A 20,732-nucleotide genomic window follows, 5' to 3' on the forward strand; every position below is an offset into this window, starting at 1 on the left:
TTCATCATGTATCCTTAATGGAAATCATTTGCCGTGACAGAAAAACAACTCAACGCCATGCTTCACTGGACAAGAACCCAGCTAAAGAATAATCTGTGGTGGTGATTTTTTTAAGTGTTTATCAAATTTTTACAGTTTTATGCTAAGATACTATCTTAATATAAATGCTAGAAGGGTAACTAATATATGTTTCCTACAGAAATGTTCATGAATTCATTCTTTCACTCATTCAAGAAAGTTTGTGCACAAAGTAGCTGTCCTCCATGGCAGGTGCTGTGCATGCTATTTTGGGTGCAAGGCATACCATTTTGAATTAGATAAACAAGACCAGCTTCACACAGCCTCCAGTATAATTAATAAGCAAACAGTTAACAAGCTAACAATATAATAAACAATTGGCCACCTGACATATGTACAGGGGGCTCTGGGTAGCTGGGGCACACATGAATCCCAGAGAAAGTGATGGCCAAGCTGAGACCTGACTTGGGAGCATGACCCAGCCAATCCAAAGCAGGGCAGGGAGGTAAGCAGGCCTCAGGAATGTTCCAGGCAGAAAAAGCAATAAGTATAAAGGTCTAGAGAGTAGACATCAGGACACATTAAAGAGCCAAGGTAGTTTTTTTTTTTTTCTTCTTCTTCTTCTTCTTCTTTTAAATAATTCCTTAAATGCTGGGATTTTTTAAAGATTCATTTTTGGCTGAGTAGAGTGTTAGTTACAGTATCCAGGCTCTCCACTGTGACCCACGGGCTTCCCTCTAGTTGCAGTAGGCAGGCTCCAGGGCACATGGGCTCTTCGGCTTGCAGCACACATTCTCTCTAGTTGAGGCCCTCGGGCTTAGTCATTCTATGGTATGTGGGATCTTCGTTCCCCAACCAGGGATTGAGCCCATGTCCTCTGCACTAGGAGTCAGATTCTTAAGCACTGGACCACCAGGAATGTCCCTAGGAGCCAAAGTAGTGCTGAGTGGCTAAAACGTAGGGCTGTAAGCGTGGTGGTGAAGAGAAAATGAGACTGGAGATGTGGGGAGGTGCACAACATGAAGGGGCTTATGCCTCAAGGCCCAGCAATGACAGACAATGAACCACTGTTACATGCACAATCAAGGTGTAAAGATTACAGACACAAGGTAAAGCAAAAGAAGCTTCACAAAAGAGTACATACCATATGATTCCAGGTATATAAAACTTAAAACTAGGCAAAACTAATCGATGATGATAAAGCTCCAACAATGGGAAAGGGTGCTGGCACTGAATGGGACATGAAAAGGGACTTTTCCTGGAGTGGCAGAAATGTTCTACATCTTCATCTGGGCAGTGGTTAAACTGGTTATATGTAGACAAAAATCTATCAAGTTTATACTTATGATTTTTTCACATTTGCTTTAAGTAAGTTATGTGTTCATAAAAAGGGGAAAAATCAAATGTGCGGTGGTAATAGTTAAGTATCTAACAAAAGTTGACTCTATACATTGGAAAATAACCCATTTATACAATCAAAGGGATCAGTGATTTCTAGAGAAAATTAAGAGCTTTACGATAAGGGAAATTATTTTTTAAATAAAAAGGAGTTGAGTTTTACCATTTGTGAAATGTGGAGTTAAAGACAAGTCTTAATGGGCTTTCCTGATGGCTCCAGGGGTAAAGAATCCACCTGCTAATGCGGAAGATGCAGGTTCAATCCCTGGGTCAGGAAGATCCCCTGGAGAAGGGAATGGCAATCTACTCCAGCATTCTTGCCTGGGACATCCCATGGGCAGAGGAGCCTGGCGGGCTACACTCCATGGGGTTGCAAAGAGTTGGACACAACTTAGTGACAAAAGAGCAGCAGCAGCAGCAGACAGGTCTTAATCATACTTTCCTTATAGAGAAATCACATATAGTACTTCCCTGATGGTCCAGTGGTTAAGACTCCACCCTTCCACTACAGGGGGTGAGGGTTCAATCCCTGCCCAGGGAAGATTCCATATGTTCCAAGACATGGCAAAAAAAAAAAAATCATAGGTATACACATACTAGACATATACCAATAGTAGGGTGGTACATACATGGACACGACTGAGCGACTGAGCATGCACATAAAAGGTGAGAGAAGGATGAGTAATGAGGCCAGTTTTTGACAGAGAGATATTGAAATGTCCTCAAAAGGATATTTTCAAAAAGCAGTCAAAGCCACAGTCTGAAACTGAGGAATGAGAACTGAGTTAAGGATAAAATGGGAAGCCATCAACAAATAACTGAGGATTGAAAACCACAGACTTCAACAAAATTCTAGAAAAAAAGTGGGGAGTAAGCCCAGAAGAGACTTTAAAATTTTTTTAAAGATTTTTTTTATGTGTTCCATTTTTAAAGTCTGTATTAAATTTGTTACAATATTGTTTCTGTTTTATGTTTTACTTTTTTTGGCTGCAAGGGATATGGGATCTTAGTTCCCCAGTCAGGCCTCAAACCTATACCCCATGCATTGGAAAGCCCAGTCTTAACCACAGGACCACCAGGGAAGTCCTCAGAAGAGATTTTAGAAGGGAATCTCAGGACAGAAGGGAAGAAGTCACAGCGGAAACAGAAAGAGGAGCCCAAGAAGTAGGAGGAAAAGCATAAGGGCATATCCTGGTAGCTAAGAAAAAGGAGTTTCAAGAAGATGAGCATGATCAACAGTTCCAAATCCTGATGCTAGCTCAGGGAAGATAAGGACTAAAAGGAGTTGGCAGCCAAGAAGTTCTTAGTGACTATTACAAGCGCCATTTCTTAGAAAGGTGAGGAGGAAGTCAAACTGGGATAAATTGAAAACTGGCTGAAAGGGAAGTAGCGATATCAACTGTGAACTTCTTTTTCAGGAAAATTGGCTCTAAAGGGAAGTACAGAGATAGAGAAGCAGCAGGAGGGAGAGAGGTTAAGAAAGGATTATTGTTTTGTCTGTATTTTTTCAAGCTGAGATACACAAAAGCATTTATATATAAATTCATGATCATGAAATTTAAAATATGATAAAGAAAAAGAAAATGTATGAATATATTATTATACAATATATACAGACCTATTCAGAAGAAAACACAGCAAGGTTCTCATTAAGATAACCACCTAGTTACAAATGGAAGTCACCGTTAACATTCAAAAATTGGTGAAAGGAAGCATAAAACTGACACATTTTTTTAATTCTTATTGTTATTTTATTTATTTATTTAGGCATGTAGGATCTTAGTTCCCCAACCAGGGATCAAACCCACACCCTCTGCATTGGAAGCACCGAGTCTTAACCACTGGACCACTAGGGAAGTCCCAATTGGACAAATTGTAAACCATGAAGCAGCACATTACAGCAGAAAGATAAATGAATATTAAGTGACTGCTATTAGAAAAAAGACCCTACCCGGTTTCCTCGTCAGCCTCCATCCAATAGTGCAAAAAATACTCTTTGGCATTAAATGAAAGAATAATTTTGAGCATAAATAGATAAAAGAAAATGAAGCTACTATTCACTGGCTTTTTAGGTCTATATGCTATACATTTTCATGAAAAGCAACCATTATTAAACACTTACCAGCTTTGGAATTTTCAGGATGCTTGTCAGGGTGACATTCCAGGGCCCTGACCTTAAATTCTGCAAGGATTTGTTCAACCTAAAACAGAAATTAATGAATGAGGAATCCAACTTGAATAGCATAAAGGGAAAAGTACGGTGTCAGTCCTTCCCAAAAAAGCCACCATGAACACCTACCTTTTTATTTTGATTCCTATTTGTATTTTGACTTTTTAGTCTAAGAAATTATTTTCTCAATCACAAAATTCAGAAAGTATCCAATAAACATTCTTATTCAAATAGTAGCATGCAATGACAATTGAACTTGCTACTGTGATGATGTCACAAGACACCTATGAGTTCAGTAAATTTAAACATTAAAAGTAGTCATATAGGTTTATCCTGCAGCTGCTGCTGCTAAGTCGCTTCAGTCGTGTCCGACTCTGTGCGACCCCATAGATGGCAGCCCACCACGCTCCCCCGTCCCTGGGATTCTCCAGGCAAGAACACTGGAGTGGGTTGCCATTTCCTTCTCCAATGCATGAAAGTGAAAAGTCAAAGAGAAGTCTCTCAGTCGTGTCCGATGCTTAGCGACCCCATGGACTGCAGCCCACCAGGCTCCTCCGTCCATGGGATTCTGCAGGCAAAAGTACTGCAGTGGGGTGCCATCCTAACAATATATAAAAGGTGTGTTTACACACCTGAGTTCTTCAAAGGATGTTTAGCCACGTCTGTTATTCAAGATGATTGTCCAGTTTATAAATTACCCATTATAAAGTTCTTTCTTCTTTTTTTGTCCTTTTCTTTTCCATTAAGAATTTCACACATACACACAAAAAGAATTTCACAACTGGGGATGGAGGGGTTAAATAAAGGTAGTCAAAAGAAACAAATTTCCAGTTAAATAAGTATTAGTGATGTAATGTAAAAAATGATACATATACTTAACACTACTATATGTAGCATATGAAGGGTGTTAAAAGAGTAAATCCTAAGAGTTCTCATCACAAGGAAAAAATTTCTATTTCTTAATTTGGTATTTATATAGATGATGGATATTCAGTAAACTTGTGGTAATCTGCACTTCAGACTTACAGTACTGTATGTCAATTATATCCCCATAAAGTTGGAAAGAAAAAAATGTTTCACAATTTAGGGGGAAAAAAAAGGATAAACTTGATCATTTTGTTACCAGTAAACAGTTTGGTTAGAGATATTGATTGAAAAAACAGAGATTTCCGCCCAAACTAAAATGAGGTTTCAGGGCCATCTATGATTTTTATTGGGTTTTACTCACCCATCTAATCCTTATTATCATGAATTATCAAGACTTGGCTTTATCAATTATAATTGTAATGTCAACATCAGAATGCAAAAGTGGTTATGTGGCTCTTAGTATCTGACTTTTTGTTGTTTAGTCGCTAAGTCATGTCTGACTATCTAATTGCTTTGTTTGAAATCCCAGTTCTGCTCTGTCGGTGCAGGCAAGTTATATAATTTCCATGTGCCTAGATTTCCTCATCTTTACATTTCATGAATAATGTAACTCCAGCACTTAACACAAAGCCTGATCACAGTAAGAACTTAATAGCTATTAATTAAACATCAGTGGTTAAGTTCCTTGAACTCATTTAACTTGATACTGCGGGAAAAAAGCTGAGTTTTTTGTTAACTAAGCAGTTGGAATTCAAATCCAATAATTCTTTTTGTTTTTTGGCTGGCTACACAGCTTGTGGGATCTTAGTTCCTCAACCAAGGATCAAACCACGGCCCTCAGAAATGAAAGTGAGGAGTCCTAACCACTGAACTGCCAGGGAAATCCCCAAATCCCACCAACTTAACCACTGTTTTACATGGGCCAGTTCTTCAGGCTTAGGACCTATTAGCAAGTTCCACATTTACTATGCATGAATTCATGAAAGCAAATTACCTCATTTGAGAATTAAATTCTCAAGCAGTTCAGTTTAATATTGTCATAAGAATCATGGGAGAAATATTTTTATCAGCTCCATGTCATCTTTAATCAACTCTCATAAAAACAATCTTCACTTTTACAATCAAAGACAGTATTAGATATGAGTATGTTTAAAGCCCAGATTGATATCTCTGTTCTCTTCCTTTAAGTATGTCCTGGGAGACCCTTGTAATAACAGGAAGAGACAGATTTCCTAGGAAGAACTATAGTTATGTTTCCTCTTCCTGGGTGCTCACTTTACCTGTCACCATAACCTGCTAATAGAACAAAGAAAATTGAGATTGGGACTTGTTTTAAAAGTTTTTAATATTAAATATTTTAAAGAATCTAATAGCATTTTTAAATTAACAAGTAATTTATAAGTACTCACAAACTCTCTTTGAAAAGATTTCCATCAATACAGAATATTTTTTTAAAAAGACCTTTATTCCTGTACTTTCCTGGTGGTGCAATGGATAAGAATCTGCCTGCCAATTCAATATCTGATCAAAGAAGATTCCACATGCCTCAGACCAACTAAGCCGGTGTACCACAGCTACTGAGCCCATGCCCTAGGGCCTGAGAACCACAGCTACTGAGCCTGTGTGCCACAAATTCTGAATCCCACATGCCTAGAGCCTGCACTTCTCAACAAGAGCAGCCACAGTAATGAGAAGTCCTTGAACCACAACAAAGAGTAGACCCTGCTCACCGCAACTGGAAAAAGACCCCAAAAAGCAACAAAGATCCAGTGCAGCCAAACATAACATGATAAAATTTTAAAAACACTTTTACTCCTTTTCCCCTATGATAGAATCCTTCAAGACACATTTTTATACACATTATATATTTATGTATATATCTTGGGGAAATTAATAGCACAAATGGATAGAAACTATACCTATATATCAAAAGTAGAGAGTTTGAGGGGTTTGTTGTTGTTTATTTCATTTCTATCCAATTTTTTTTTTTTTTTTTTTTCATGCATTCCCAAACATGTGCATCCTGCGTCAGACATAGACTGGCGATTCAATTCACATGATAGTATACATGTTAGAATGTCATTCTCCCAAATCATCCCACCCTCTCCCTCTCCCTCTGAGTCCAAAAGTCCGTTATAAAGTTAAGAATAGTGCATATCAGTCTATCATTACTTTTCATATTTTACTACCACAAAATTTATCACAGATCTCCTGTGTAGGGCTGGTTCTGGGGAAACTAACCAATAAAGTGGCTTAGTTTGTCTTGGGCACATTCTATTTATCTCCTGGCATCACTACCTCATGTTCCTGGCGCCAGGAGCAGCTCATGGACAACTGAGGCCCTTCCTGTCAAAGTCCGCTGAATTTTGCGTTTCTGACACAATGTCCAATGATCTGGAAAGCTGTCTGTTCTACTGGCCAATAAATATACAATAAATATCAACTTTACTCATCATCAAAAAGTCAAAATATCCATGGATTATTATAACCAGTGCCACTGAGGGTACAAGGAAATGAACTCACCTGTGCTTTCCTGGGAAGAATTTAAATATTCTTTTAACATTTTTAGCAAATTTTAGCAAATTTTCTATAAATCAATTGAGATATACATATATAAAGCTATGATAAACATAGACAGGATATTAAAAAGCAGAGACATCACTTTGCTGACAAAGGTCCATATACTCAAAGCTATGATTTTTCCAGTAGTCATGTACAGATGTGACAGTTGGACCATAAAGAAAGCTGAGCACCAAAGAATGGATGCTTTCAAATTATGGTGCTAGAGAAGATTCTTGAGAGTCCCTTGGACAGCAAGGAGATCAAACCAGTCAATCCTAAAGGATATAAACCCTAAATATTCATTGGAAGACTGATGCTAAAGCTCCAATACTTTGGCCTCATGATACAAAGAGCCAACTCATTGGAAAAGACCCTGATGCTGGGAAAGATTGAAGGCAAAAGGAGAAGGAGGTAGCAAAGGATGAAATGGTTAGTTAGCGTCATTTACTCAATAGACATGAGTTTGAGCAAACTCCAGGAGATAGGAAAGGGCAGAGGATCTTAGTGTGCTATACCCCACGGGGTCACAGAGAGTCAGACATAGGGACTGAACAACAACAACAAAATATATAAATCCTTTAATTTTTTTCATACTTTTCAATCCAACCATTTCAATTATAGGAATTTGGCTAAGAGGATAACTGAAGGTAGGGAATGGATTTAGTTCTAAGAAGGTTCAATGAATAAAAAGTTGTACATTTTAAACAAAAACCTGTGTGCCTAGTAATAGGATATTGTTAAAATTAATTGTAATAGGGCTATAGGATGGCATATTTTGCAGTCATTTAAAAAATCTTCTTGTAGTAGAAGATTTTTAATAATCTGAGAAATTTTATATAAAACATTCTATGAGAAAAAGGTAAGCTATAAAGCATTGTGTGAGGTATAAAATCTTAATGTTTTACTCAAAAGGAATCATGTAACATATATGTATATATGTGTATATGTAAAATAATGAGGAAATTATCTGGCAGTCCAGTGATTAGGACTCCATGCTTTCACTGCCGTGGGCCTGGGTTCAGTCGCTGGTTAGGGAACTAGGATTCTATAAGCTACACCAAATAAATAAAATAATTATAAATAATGGCTAAGATTTACTGAGACCTAGTGTGTGCCAGGTACTGTTCTAAGTACTTTAAATATAGCATGTCTTTCAATTCCCACAGCAACTCTGTGAGGTGGGTACTAATATTATTCCCATTTTGCAGATTAGGGAAACGAAATATAAGAGAGTAATTTTCCCAGTCACAGAGGTAGTAAGTTGCAGAGCCAGGATTTCAACTCAGGCAGTCTGACTCCAGACACAAGACCCCATGGACTATACTAGAGTCCATAGAGTTCTCCAGGCCAGAATACTGGAGTGGGTAGCCTTTCTCTCCTCCAAGGGATCTTCCCGACCCAGGGATCGAACCTAGGTCTCCCGCATTGCGGGCGAATTCTCACCAGCTAAGCCTTGGGGAAGCCCATATATAAAGATAAACATATAAATATGTATACATGTACATGTACTTATTTATACAAAATTATATATATATACATGCATAAAATGGCATGCATATATCATAGTTCCAAACATTAAGCGTTTGGGTTGGCATTTTTCCTTGTGCTCTCTTTATACTCCTCATTTCCTTATTGAACATACATAATTTTAGAAATTAAATTTTAAAACTTAAAAGCTTATATTTTGCATATCCTAATAGCACAGTATTTTGCTCTGTGTCAGGAAATACTCATGTGCAATAGGGACTAATTTGATTCCCACTTTAAGGGATCTTCTCCACCTTTCCCCTGGTCACTCAAATGCCCTCTGCGTCTTGCTCCATGCATCTAAATTTTAATGCAAAATCATTTCACACCCCATCTCCTCTCCGAAGTCTTCTCAGACATTCTTTCCTTAAACTTTGGTAAATGTTTCTGAACAGGGAGTATTTGTTTTCTACTCAACAGCATGGAAATGCTTCCATGGCTTTACATGTGTCATTTATTAATTTCCAACACAAGCTTTAAAGTGTAAGAACTGTATACTAAGCAAAAGAATTATGTGTGTGTCTCAGTTGTTTTAAGTAGTATCAAAATATCAAGTTGCTAAATTGCTTTTGGATAGAAACAGTTCTGGTTAATTTTTTAGAGTATCAAACCAAGGAATATTTGAAGTAAAGAAAATCCAGACAACACAAATCAAGTAAAGGAAATGTCACAATAATAGTTTAAAAAAGCATTAATTATAACTGGTCACGACAAAATGAAACTGTTATAAACATTATAAATAAACAATGGGATCATTTTTTTAGTCTTTCAAAACTAATCTTTCTTTGTAAACTGAAAAGACAATAACAACTACAGGAGCCTGACTAAAGAGATTTATTTAGGGGATATTACAACCTTTACTTTATAACCTAGCATAACAATATTTTTAAAAAATCCAAATTGTGAAGCCTTTCAAATTAAATTATGTTCCTTTGATTTAAATAGTTCCTTCAAAAATTATTTGGCAAGAGTATAATTCAAAGTATGAATAACACATGATAAGCTTTCTCAATTAATATAAGTAAACCACCCCTAAAGAAAACAAAAGTAACATATTACCCTAAAGAAGAAATATGCAATTAAGAGAATATTATAACCTCTTTTGTGTGTGGGTGTTTAACTACAAAGTACCTAAGCTAACTTCCTCAGGGTGATGAAGATAGAGATTTCAATCTTTGCACCCAACACTGCATTCGATTTGCCAAACAAAACTAAGTATATTTTATTACTTAACTCCAGCCTTATAAAACAAAGATAAATAGAAAACTAATTTGCTTTAAAGCATTTAATATTAATAGTTATATTTTAGTAATAAAATAAATATTTTAATACTCATAAATATAAAACAATGTGAATATATTTAATAATGTAATAAAATATATTTCATACTCATCTAAACAATATTTTAAATACTAAAAAACTGTAAATGTTTAACAATAAGAGAATAATCAGTTTTGGTACAGTAGTAAAATAAAATTTAATGCAATCATTAACCCATGTATGAAGAACCTTTAGTAGCATGGAGAAATCCTTATTATAATATTAATGGGTAAAAAGTAAACATGTTCTTCAAAAATAATACATAGGAAAGAGTCTGGAGACTAATTTACCAAACATTAAGAATGTTACCTTTGGGAGGTAAAATTATAAATGAACTTTCCATAACGTGAAAAACTTTTACGACCTTATAATTATCCATAGGGACCTTTAAAACATTGTTCTATTACAGATCAAATGAACAATTACAGAGTTGTCACATATTTTGTTTCAGAAGCCACAGTTTAAAGAAGTAATTCCTTTTACACAATTTGAATTATTAACCCAAAAGGATGTTTCTTGGTTTAAATAATTTACGTGCTCATGTAAGACTACATAATTTAATGAAACATTTAAAAATCATTACTAGAAAATTAAATTTCATCTCAATTACAGTATACATTACCATAATAAAGATATAGCTTATATATATACTATGAAACCCTGCCAATAGCAATTACAATAAAATTTCAAATATATATTTTCAGTATATTTGGAAAACAGTCTATGACCATGTGTAAGAATACACATATTCAATCAGAAGTGTCCAGAAAATTGAAAGAGGACACTATTCAAGAAAAGACCCAACACTCTATTTTAAGTCCTTTCTCTGAGCCAAAAGAGCTTTAAAATAATACATGATTAGGTTTTTAGGCAATGTGACTTAAAGTTCAAAATGTTAAAACCTTAAATAAAACTTGAAACACTGTTGTGAAAAAGAACAGCATTATTCATTGCTTACCGAAGACAGTTCATCACATCCCAGTAATGTGTAGTAATCTTCAGTATCTTCCGACTTGTAATTCAGTATCGCATCCATTGAGATGACTAAACCAGTTTTTCTTCCCTTTGAAACAAGAGGCACAATGAACTGAGAATTAACAGGAAACGCCTTTTGAGATCTGGTTTACAGCAGTGCGTTCCAAACGGCAGTTAACTAGATTTAAGGCTGGCCACAGTCAACACGCCAGCTGTCATCCTAGACCTTTGTAAACTCTAGTTTTCATTGGCTGTTTATACAAGAGAAAAGAATAGCCCACGTGCGGAACTGTTGCAGTGCTGGCTGGGATCTGTAGTTTGAGTTTATGTAAGTGATGCAAATGAACCATTCCTTTTAGAAGTTGATAAACACTATCCATTTTTACATACTCCTCAAATTGGCCATTTTTTCACCTCTGATATGTTTTCACCTCTTTTTTTATTAAGGAATAGAAAAAAATTTGAAGCATTATGGTAAAATCTTAGTGTTTGTTAAATATGAGTAGTGAGCACTTTTCTGAGTGTTAAGAATATTTCATAATTTTTTAAACAGCTTAAGAGTAGACAGGCTTCCATGGTGGCTCAGACAGTAAAGAATCCGCCTGCAATGCAGGAGACGGGGTTCAATCCTTGGGTCGGGAAGATCCCCTGGAGAAGGAAATGGCAATCCATTCCAGTATTCTTGCCTAGAAAATCCCACGGACAGGCTCCCAGAGGAGCCTGGAGGGCTACAGTCCATGGGGTCACAAAGAATCAGACACGGCTAAGCTGGCACCCCACTCCAGTACTCTTGCCTGGAAAATCTCATGGACGAAGGAGCCTGGTAGGCTGCAGTCCACGGGGTCGCAAAGAGTCGGACACGACTGAGCGACTTCACTTTCACTTTTCACTTTCATGCATTGGAGAAGGAAATGGCAAGCCACTCCAGTGTTCTTGCCTGGAGAATCCCAGGGACGGGGGAGCCTGGTGGGCTGCCATCTATGGGGTCACACAAAGTCGGACATGACTGAAGCGACTTAGCAGCAGCAGCAACAGCAAGCAACTAACACACACAAGAGTAGAAAGAAATAGACTAAGACCATTTGATAATTCATTTGATAATCTATTCATTCAACAAATATTTACTGAGGACCTATTTTCTGCTCAGCATGATTGTAGAAAAAGATGTGGTAAACAGTTCTTAGGGAGCTGACAGTGCAGTGGAGGGAGGGAGACAAGACACATACAAACAGGATTATTTAAAACAATGACTTGTGGGACTCCCCTGGTAGTCCAGTGGTTAAGACTGCACTTCCAATCCAGGGAAAGAGAGTTTGATCCCTGATGCAGAAACTAAGAAACTAAGATTCCACATACTGCATGGTGAAGCCAAAAAAAAAAAAAAAAAAGTGTACAAAGATACAGCAATAATGATAGTTATCATTACCAATTAACAATAATGAAAGTTTTGTAGAAAAATTAATTGTCCAACAATCATTTAAATAATGATCCACATACAGTAGTATATCATGTAGTCATTTTAATGTCAGTTCAATTGAGTTCAGTCACTCAGTCGTGTCTGACTCTTTGCAACCCCATCAACCGCAGCACACCAGGCTTCCCTGTCCATCACCAACTCTCGGAGTCCACCCAAACCCATGTCCATTGAGTTGGTGATGCCATCCAAACATCTTGTCGTCCCCTTCTCCTCCTGCCTTCAATCTTTCCCAGCATCAGGGTCTTTTCAAATGTAGAAACATATTTAATACCTGGGAAATGTTCACACATTGTTAGGTGAAAAAAAGGTAACAAGCAATTATGTAAATATTCACTGACCATTGAGACTTTGCACATTACTGGGCATAAGTTATATCTCAATTTAAAAGGAAAAAATACAAATTTTAAGTTTTAGAAGTATGATATTCCTGTTCTATAAATATACAGCTCTTCCTCAATTTAGCATGGGGTTTTGACACCATAAACTCATCCTAAATCAAAAATGCATTTAACCCAACTATTGAGAGTCCCTTGGACTGCAAGGAGATCCAACCAGTCCATTCTGAAGGAGATCAGCCCTGGGATTTCTTTGGAAGGAATGATGCTAAAGCTGAAACTCCAGTACTCTGGCCACCTCACGCGAAGAGTTGACTCATTGGAAAAGATTCTGATGCTGGGAGGGATTGGGGGCAGGAGGAGAAGGGGACGACAGAGGATGAGATGGCTGGATGGCATCACTGACGCGTTGGACATGAGTCTGAATGAACTGCAGGAGTTGGTGATGGACAGGGAGGCCTGGCGTGCTGTGATTCATGGAGTCGCAAAGAGTTGGACACGACTGAGCGACTGAACTGAACTGATCCTACTGAATATCATATCTTAGCCTAGCCTACCTTAAATGTGCTCAAAACACTTACATTAGCCTACAAGTGGGAAACAGCATCTAACACAAGCCTACTTAATAATGAAGTGTTGAATATTTCATATAACTTATTAAATACCTCAGTATCATACCACATGTCCCTGGCCCAGGAAAAGATCCAAACTGAGAATTCAGAGTACCATTTTTACTGTACTATATTTCTTTTGTACTATCATATTCCAGACCAGAATACTGGAATGGGTAGCCTTTCCCTTCTCCAGGGGATCTTCCCAACCCAGGGATCGAACTCAGGTCTCCCACATTGCAGGTGGATTCTTTACCAGTGGAGCCACAAGGGAAGCCCAGCATATTACCTCATCAAATGTTAAACTGTACAGTTTAGAGGGAAAATTTAAAAGAAATCCATAGAAGCATTTACAGAATAAATGGAGAGAAGGAGGAAGGAACAAAATGCATACGCTGTTGTAGGAAAAAATATTCAGGGAAAAGTGAAGAAAACAACTTTACAGCAGAGTGTGCTGAAGAGAATAACATTTGAGACCAGTACTGAAGATGAGCCAGAACATGGAGAGCCTTGAGGATCAGGCAGAGGATGCTGAACAAGTGTGGAGGCAACAGGGAACTGCTGTAGCTTCTTAAGCATGTGACATGTTAAAAGTGAAGGTTCAAGATTAATCTGATGGCTGTGTGCATTTGGAGGAAGGAAAACTGGAAAACACTGACAATATGACAACCATCACTTTGAAGTTAAATTTAATTTTAATTAAATTTTATATTTTTAATGGGCACTGTTGTTTGATGTTTAGTCTCTAAACTGTGTCTGGCTCTTTTGAGACCCTATGGACTGCAGCCCACCAGGCTCCTCTGTCCACGGGACCTCCCAGGCAAGAATACTGGAGCGGGTTGCCATTTCCTTTCTCCAGGGGATCTTTTCGACCCAGGGATTGAACCCACGTCTTCTGCTTGGCAGGCAGATTCTTTACCACTGAGCTACTTGGGAAGCCCTTAATGGGCACTACATGCGCATACAACAAAATTTTAAAGCTATCAAAGGGATGAAAGGTAAGGGTCCCTCCCTCCTTGGGTCTTCCAGCCATTAGTTTTATTCCCTAGAGGTAACCAAGATAACCACTGCCAACAATGTCTGGTTTTTGCATTCATTATATGCATTTACACACATGTATATATATATATATATATATATATATATATATATATATATACATGTGTGTGTATGTATGTATGTGTGTATTTATTTTTTTAATCCCAGTTCCTTACTGTCAGACACTTCAAATCTTCAGCTCTAATAAGAAATACTACACTGAATACTCTCGTTCTTAGATTCTTTCACTCATGTTGGCACATCTTTTAGAAAAGAAAGCTAATGTATATGTAAGTCAGTAGGGATTTACTGAGAGACTATTGGCTATACACTTACACAGTTCCTATAGTTTTGTGCTTTTTTTTAAAGAACTCTGATGATTTCTTTTATTCTCCCTACATCCTATAACTGAGTTTTACCAAAATTTTTATTTCATGTAAGCATAAGGTTTTCATTACTTTCTTTAATCACCTAAAATTAAGCAGTTCTACAAATAGAATACACCTGCATCATATTGTTATTTATCATATTATTTACTTAACTGTGGCCTACATGTTTGACACCTTGGCTCTGAATGGTTCCCTCTTTAGTGCCCTCAACTCACAGGACCCCTTAGGATAAAGGTAAGGATTAAAAAGAAAGAGCTCATAATTCAGTAAGTACCCAGCTGAAGGTGTACTTTATGTTGTGAGGTTACAGTTTTACGTGGCATTACTGGTTATTTTCCTCCTTTTGATATTTCCACATTTATTTTCACTGTCAGAATTCAGTAAAAAGCTCCTTCCCATCTTGTTTTAAGCCTCTGAGGTTTTGTTATTTTTATTAATAATAGTACTGAATGACTTGGTTACAAGATCATATCCCAAAAATAAAAACATTGATTGTAACAACTTTGCATGGCAATAGATGGTAACTAGACTTACTGTGGTGATTATATAAAAATATTAAATCATGGGAGGTCCCTGGTGGTCTAGCAGTTAGAATTTGGTGCTTTCACTGCCTTGGCCAGGGTTCAGTCCTGATTGGGGAACTAAGATGCCACAAACCACACAGTACGGTAAAAAAAAAAAAAAAAAAAAAGTCAAATCACTATGTTGTACACTTGAAACTAATATAGTACTGCATGTCACAAATAATTTAGCTGTATATATTTAAATATATATTAGTATATTTATACGTGTTCTTAGTTGCTTCAGTTGTGTCCAACTCTTGGCGACCTCGTGGACTGTAGCCCACCAGGCTCCTTTGTCCATGGGATTCCCCAGGCAAGAATACTGGAGTGGGTTGCCATTCTCTCCTCCAGGGAATCTTCCTGACCAAGGGATCAAACCCTCGTCTCTTCTGTCTCCTGCATTGGCAGACAGTTTCTTTACCACTAGTGCCACCTATGTATTTTTACATAAAATGTTGAGTTTGATAAGTCTTGATGAAAATGAATACAATGTGATTTTATAATCAGAGAAAAAGAAAATCTTAAAAGGAAGTGCCCAACCACACATCCTCATGTTTTTCTTGTTATAAAAACGGGCTTCCCTGGTGGCTCAGTGGGAAGCTACGTGCCTGCCAGTGCAGGAGACTCGGGTTTGACCTGTGGTCTGGGAAGTTCCCACGTGCGCGGAGCACTAAGCCCACACACCACAACAACAGAGCCTGTGCTCTAGAGCCCGAGAATCCCAGCTCTTGAGCCCACACGCCTCAGGACATAGTATTCTAAGGTTTTAACAGAAAAGTAGACTTGCCTCCTATCTCCCTCTGCCCAGAGGCAAATATGGTGAAACATTTAGCTATTTCTTCTTGTATTTTTCACCATGTTTTTAAATGATGTTTATACTTCAGAATTTAAGTTCAACATATTGCACCACTGTATCCACACTAAAGTCTTGATCAAACAATAGCAAAATGACAAGAATACACTATCCAGTCCTGAATAAAAGCCTAAGTTTCACCAGTGAGACAATCCGCCCACCCCCCAAAGGATGACTTTGGGGTCATATTTGTATGTATTACATGTGAATGTAATATACATGGTAGTGGTGGTGGCTTAGTCGTTCAGTTTTGTCCGACTCTTTAGACCCCTCTGGCTCCTCCATCCATGGAATTTCCCAGGCAAGAGTACTATAGTGAGTTGCCATTTCCTTCTCCAATATAGTGTATACATTATATATAAAATAGTCAAATGCTTACATGTAATACTTAACTTTCATTATTTAGCTATAGATAAAATGATCCAATGACCTATAATATTCAGCTTTTTAAATTTACTTAAACCTATATATTTAAAATACTATATTATGAAAAACTGTGTTAGTTTAAGAATAGTGCTGTTCTTCCACTGTATGAGAAACTGTAAGGTTACAAGTATAAGGTATCTACATTTTCTTCTAAAGGATGATTTGGGCGAAAAGTTTCCTTTATATTTGAATATACATAACCCTCTGTCAATTTGGGAATTCTGCTTCAATCATTCATAATTTTTAAAATCATTTTCATATTTTTTATTTTTCAAGTTGTATAATGATTAGAAATCTTCATTACTTTAATAAATATTAAATAAATAATACTTTATATAAATATAGTATAAACACATAAATAATAGGAACCTTTTGGGGGTATTGTTGGAAAAAGCAATAATATAAGGTTAGTATGTGTTTGGAGAAAAGTAGAGTACCACTTATTTATTTCTACTCTTTTCCCCAAAACTAACTTCTAAACTTGCTGCAGCATCTTATGGTAGGGTATATCTTTAATGTTCACTGGGTTTTTCTCTCTAATGATAAAGGTAATAAAAATCATGTTGGGGCCATTGGCTAGTATTTTGAAAAAATGATGATGCTAGAGCCATTCCTCCTTATACCAAAGTAAGTTACAGATAACCAAATAACCCAGAAGCCATAGGATAAAATTAATAAACATGACTGTACAAAATTTATGCAGATGTGTAGTGGCAAAAAAAAATACAAATGTGAAATCAGAAGGTAGGTAAATAATGTACAAGGAAAAAAATTTCACAATTCCCATAACAGACAAAAGTTGAGTTCCCCAGTTTACAAAAGTACCAAAAAATCAGTAAGAAAAAGATTAACAACCCAATAGAAAACTGGATTAAGGATATGATTTCTTTCAGAAATATAAATAGCCATTAAATGTACCAAGAAAAGTGCAGCCTAATTCATAATTATGAAACTGCTAATGGCTCAAAGGAAGATACATTGTTTACTTCTCAGAGAGGCAAAATTTCTAAAGTTGATAATACCCAATGCTAGAATAGAAGGGAGGAAGCAAACACCTTCATACATTGCTGGATACTACTATAAATCAGTGTGTGTGTGTGTGTGTGCGTGCTCAGTTGTGTCTGACTTTGCAACCCTATGGACTGTTGGCCACCAGCATCTCTGTCCCTGGGATTTTCCAGGCAAGAATAAGGTAGTGGCTTACCATGCCCTCCTCCAGGGAATCTTCCCTACCCAGAGACTGAACTTCTGTCTACTGCATTGGCAGGTGAATTCTTTACCACTGAGCCACCTGGGAATTCCAGTGTAAACTGGTACAGTTTAGCAATTTGGTGATATTTGTAAACTTTTATAAAGCATATATCTCCTTGGCTTGATAATTTTTCTATACAAATTTATCCTGTGGATTTACACCAAAATATGTTCCAGGCAGTCATTGCAAAATTGTTTGCAACAGAAAAAAGTTGGAAATAATCAAAATGTCCCTCAATGGGATGGTGAAGAAGAGATCAATGGATGAATACATTATGGTATTTTTGTTATGAAATACCATACAATCATTTTTAAAAAAGAGTAAGATAGCTCTTTTTGTGCAGTATGGAAAGATCTCTAAGATGAATTATCAAATGAAAAAGAAAGGCTAAAAAGAGTATGATGTCATTACCTCTTTTGCATACTTTTTCATAATTCATATATTTATTGACCAAAAAAGAAATTTCCCTGTGTAAGTGGACCCCTGCATTTCAAAGCCCGTTTTGTTCAAGGGTCAACTATATGTACATTTGCACCTGATTTTTTTCTTTAAAAATCAAATATACAGATTCCTTTTAAGGGAGGGAGCTGAGCAGGTACAGAAAGCCTTTAATTTCGGTTTACATCTTTCTGAACTGTTAGTGTGAAGTCAATATTGTCATCCTACCACTTTTGTTTTCTGTATGCTTTTTATTCTATTTAATAACTTGTATCTATCTTCTTACTGGCCCGGCTTTCGAGATCTTAGTTCCCCCACCAGGAATGGAACCCAGGCCGCCTACAGCGGAAGCAGGGAGCCCCACCCACTGCACCCGCAGGGAATTCCCTTGGGATGCTTTTTAAAAGAACAAATATAATTTAATTTACACAAGCTGGTTAAAAAGAAAAAAATTTTTAACTTAAAAAAAATACATATACCAAATGCAGAAATCACGTAGAGCTTTTTAACTTAGCGAAAGCTCTTCGCATGTGGCCCGTCAGAGGCCCAGCCTCAGAACCAGAAAAACCGCCCAGTCTCCTACGACCCTGGAGGCAATCGCCGTCCCAGGACTACAGCTCCCACAAGACATCGCGGAAATTGGCGCGTAAAGGGAGCGACAAAGGAAAGCCCAGTTACTTCCGGCCTCCCGGAAATGTCCCTCCGGAAATGCCTTAAAAAAAAAAAAAAACACCATAGATTTCAGAGCCTTTTAAGGGAGGGGGAAAAAGCCAAAAGAGCTCAAACGGAAAGTCTAGAAAAGTTTCCAAGCCCCAGGAGCTCCGAGCGAGAACAGAAATTAGGCAGCCCATAGCAATTAGGTGGGCTCCACGCGGACAACTCAGAGTCGTTCTGACTAGCAGCTACTCCGTTTTCCTTCCAGTCTAGCGCCGAGTTCTGCTATGCAGAACGAAATCGGCACCTTCCCCTTGCGGTCCTTCGGAACCCTAACTTCCAAGACGCCAAAGCCCAAGTTCCAGAAAGACCCTGCAGTCTTTCGTTCTGATTTCCCACAACACAGGCCCCTGCTCCCTTCTCAAGCTGGGGTTTGGACATCAGCTGAGCGCTCTGATTAGAAACGGAATCTCATTTCTGATTTAGCTCCTACCTCTCAATGTCTTTTCTTCAGAATCTGCTGCTCCGTTCCAGCATAATATTCAGTGGAAAGAAAACGGAACCTGCCAAGATCTTAACCTCACTCTTTCAGACCTGGTTGCCAGAGCAAAAGAACATTCTGAGACAGAACAGGATATGTTTTTAAAATAAAAAAAAAAAAAAGGAAAAGGTCTTTCTGTTAAATCAGACATAAAATACAATCTGTAAATGATTCGTTAAAGGCTGTTGAAACATTGCTTTGAAGCTTCAGTCAAGTGCAAAATGCAGTGACAAATGCTAGTAATCCTCTTGTTAATGTTAGTGAGGGACAGAGGATAAAAGGGAACTCTGCTTAATTTGGCTATGAACCTAAAACTGCTCTTCAAAGTTACTTACTAATTTTTAAAATAACAGTAACAACAGGAAGAATAATCACCATTATTGAGCTCCTACTGTATGCCATGAATAAAGCTAGCATTTGAACTGTGCTGTGTCTGACTCCAAAGCTCTTAGTGAACATAATGCATAAAAGCACTGCATCAGATTATTTGGCCAGAATTTCGGCATTTCAGAAAATGCACTTGACAAGGCTGTTAGGAAACCTGATTTCTAGTATCAGCTCTCCACTGGCTCCTTGTTGAGCCGCACCACCTCGATTTGTGAAGGAGAATTCAAGACCAGAGCAATGATTCTCAAACTTAAAAGTGCACATGAATCACGTGGATTTGGTGAAGATGCAACTTCTGCTTCAGGATGTCTGGGAGAGGTCTGAGATTCTGCATTTCTGACACGCCTCCAGCTGAAGTCCCTGTTAATCCAGGAATAGGAAAGGACGGGATGACCTCTGAGATCCTTTTAAGTTCTAACCCTCAGCATGGATCATTCTTTCCCACTCTAATCTTAGCACCTTTGCTCTTAAGGAAATATGGAAGGATATGTCAAAAAGGAGAATGATTGAAGTACAGATTCCTACTGAAGCCAAAATATGAAAATTAAAAATAACTGTAGACTATAGTGTCTCTGGAAAGATACACAAGAAACCCGTAAGAGTACTTATCTTCAGGGAAGTAGACTTGATGATCCCAATATAGGAATGGAAGGTAAACGTTATACTTCTATAACTTTTGTAATTTCACTGTGTGTGTGCTTTCTCTTTTTAAAAAATAATTCATTTTTAATTATCATTGAAAAATGGTTTAATATGTCACTTGTTAGTGAGGCAGAAATCACCAGGTTTTTAGTTTAGGCCTCCTGTTATTATCACAGATTTCTTTTAAACAAAGAAATTCCATGAACAGTCACTCAATTATGTTTGGGAAACAAGCACTTAAATATCTCCCCGAGGTTTCAGCTTTTTCCCTCTCTTCTCAAATAGAACT

General features: G+C 37.4%; 1 protein-coding gene across 1 annotated transcript in view; it reads right to left on the reverse strand.

Moving 5' to 3' along the window:
- Positions 1-19,652, reverse strand: part of DNAJC12 (DnaJ heat shock protein family (Hsp40) member C12) — a 42,375-nt gene extending 22,723 nt beyond the window's left edge. Inside the window, exons 1-3 of the mRNA XM_012105161.5 lie at positions 19,367-19,652; positions 10,821-10,925; positions 3,539-3,617 (exon numbers count right to left, since the gene is read on the reverse strand). Coding sequence (XP_011960551.1) covers positions 3,539-3,617; positions 10,821-10,898 — 157 coding nt within the window. The 5' untranslated portion in view covers positions 10,899-10,925; positions 19,367-19,652. The remainder of the gene's footprint in view (positions 1-3,538; positions 3,618-10,820; positions 10,926-19,366) is intronic.
- Positions 19,653-20,732: the final 1,080 nt, after the last annotated feature.

Source organism: Ovis aries, chromosome 25 (genome assembly GCF_016772045.2).
Source record: "Ovis aries strain OAR_USU_Benz2616 breed Rambouillet chromosome 25, ARS-UI_Ramb_v3.0, whole genome shotgun sequence".
Taxonomy (NCBI): domain Eukaryota; kingdom Metazoa; phylum Chordata; class Mammalia; order Artiodactyla; family Bovidae; genus Ovis; species Ovis aries.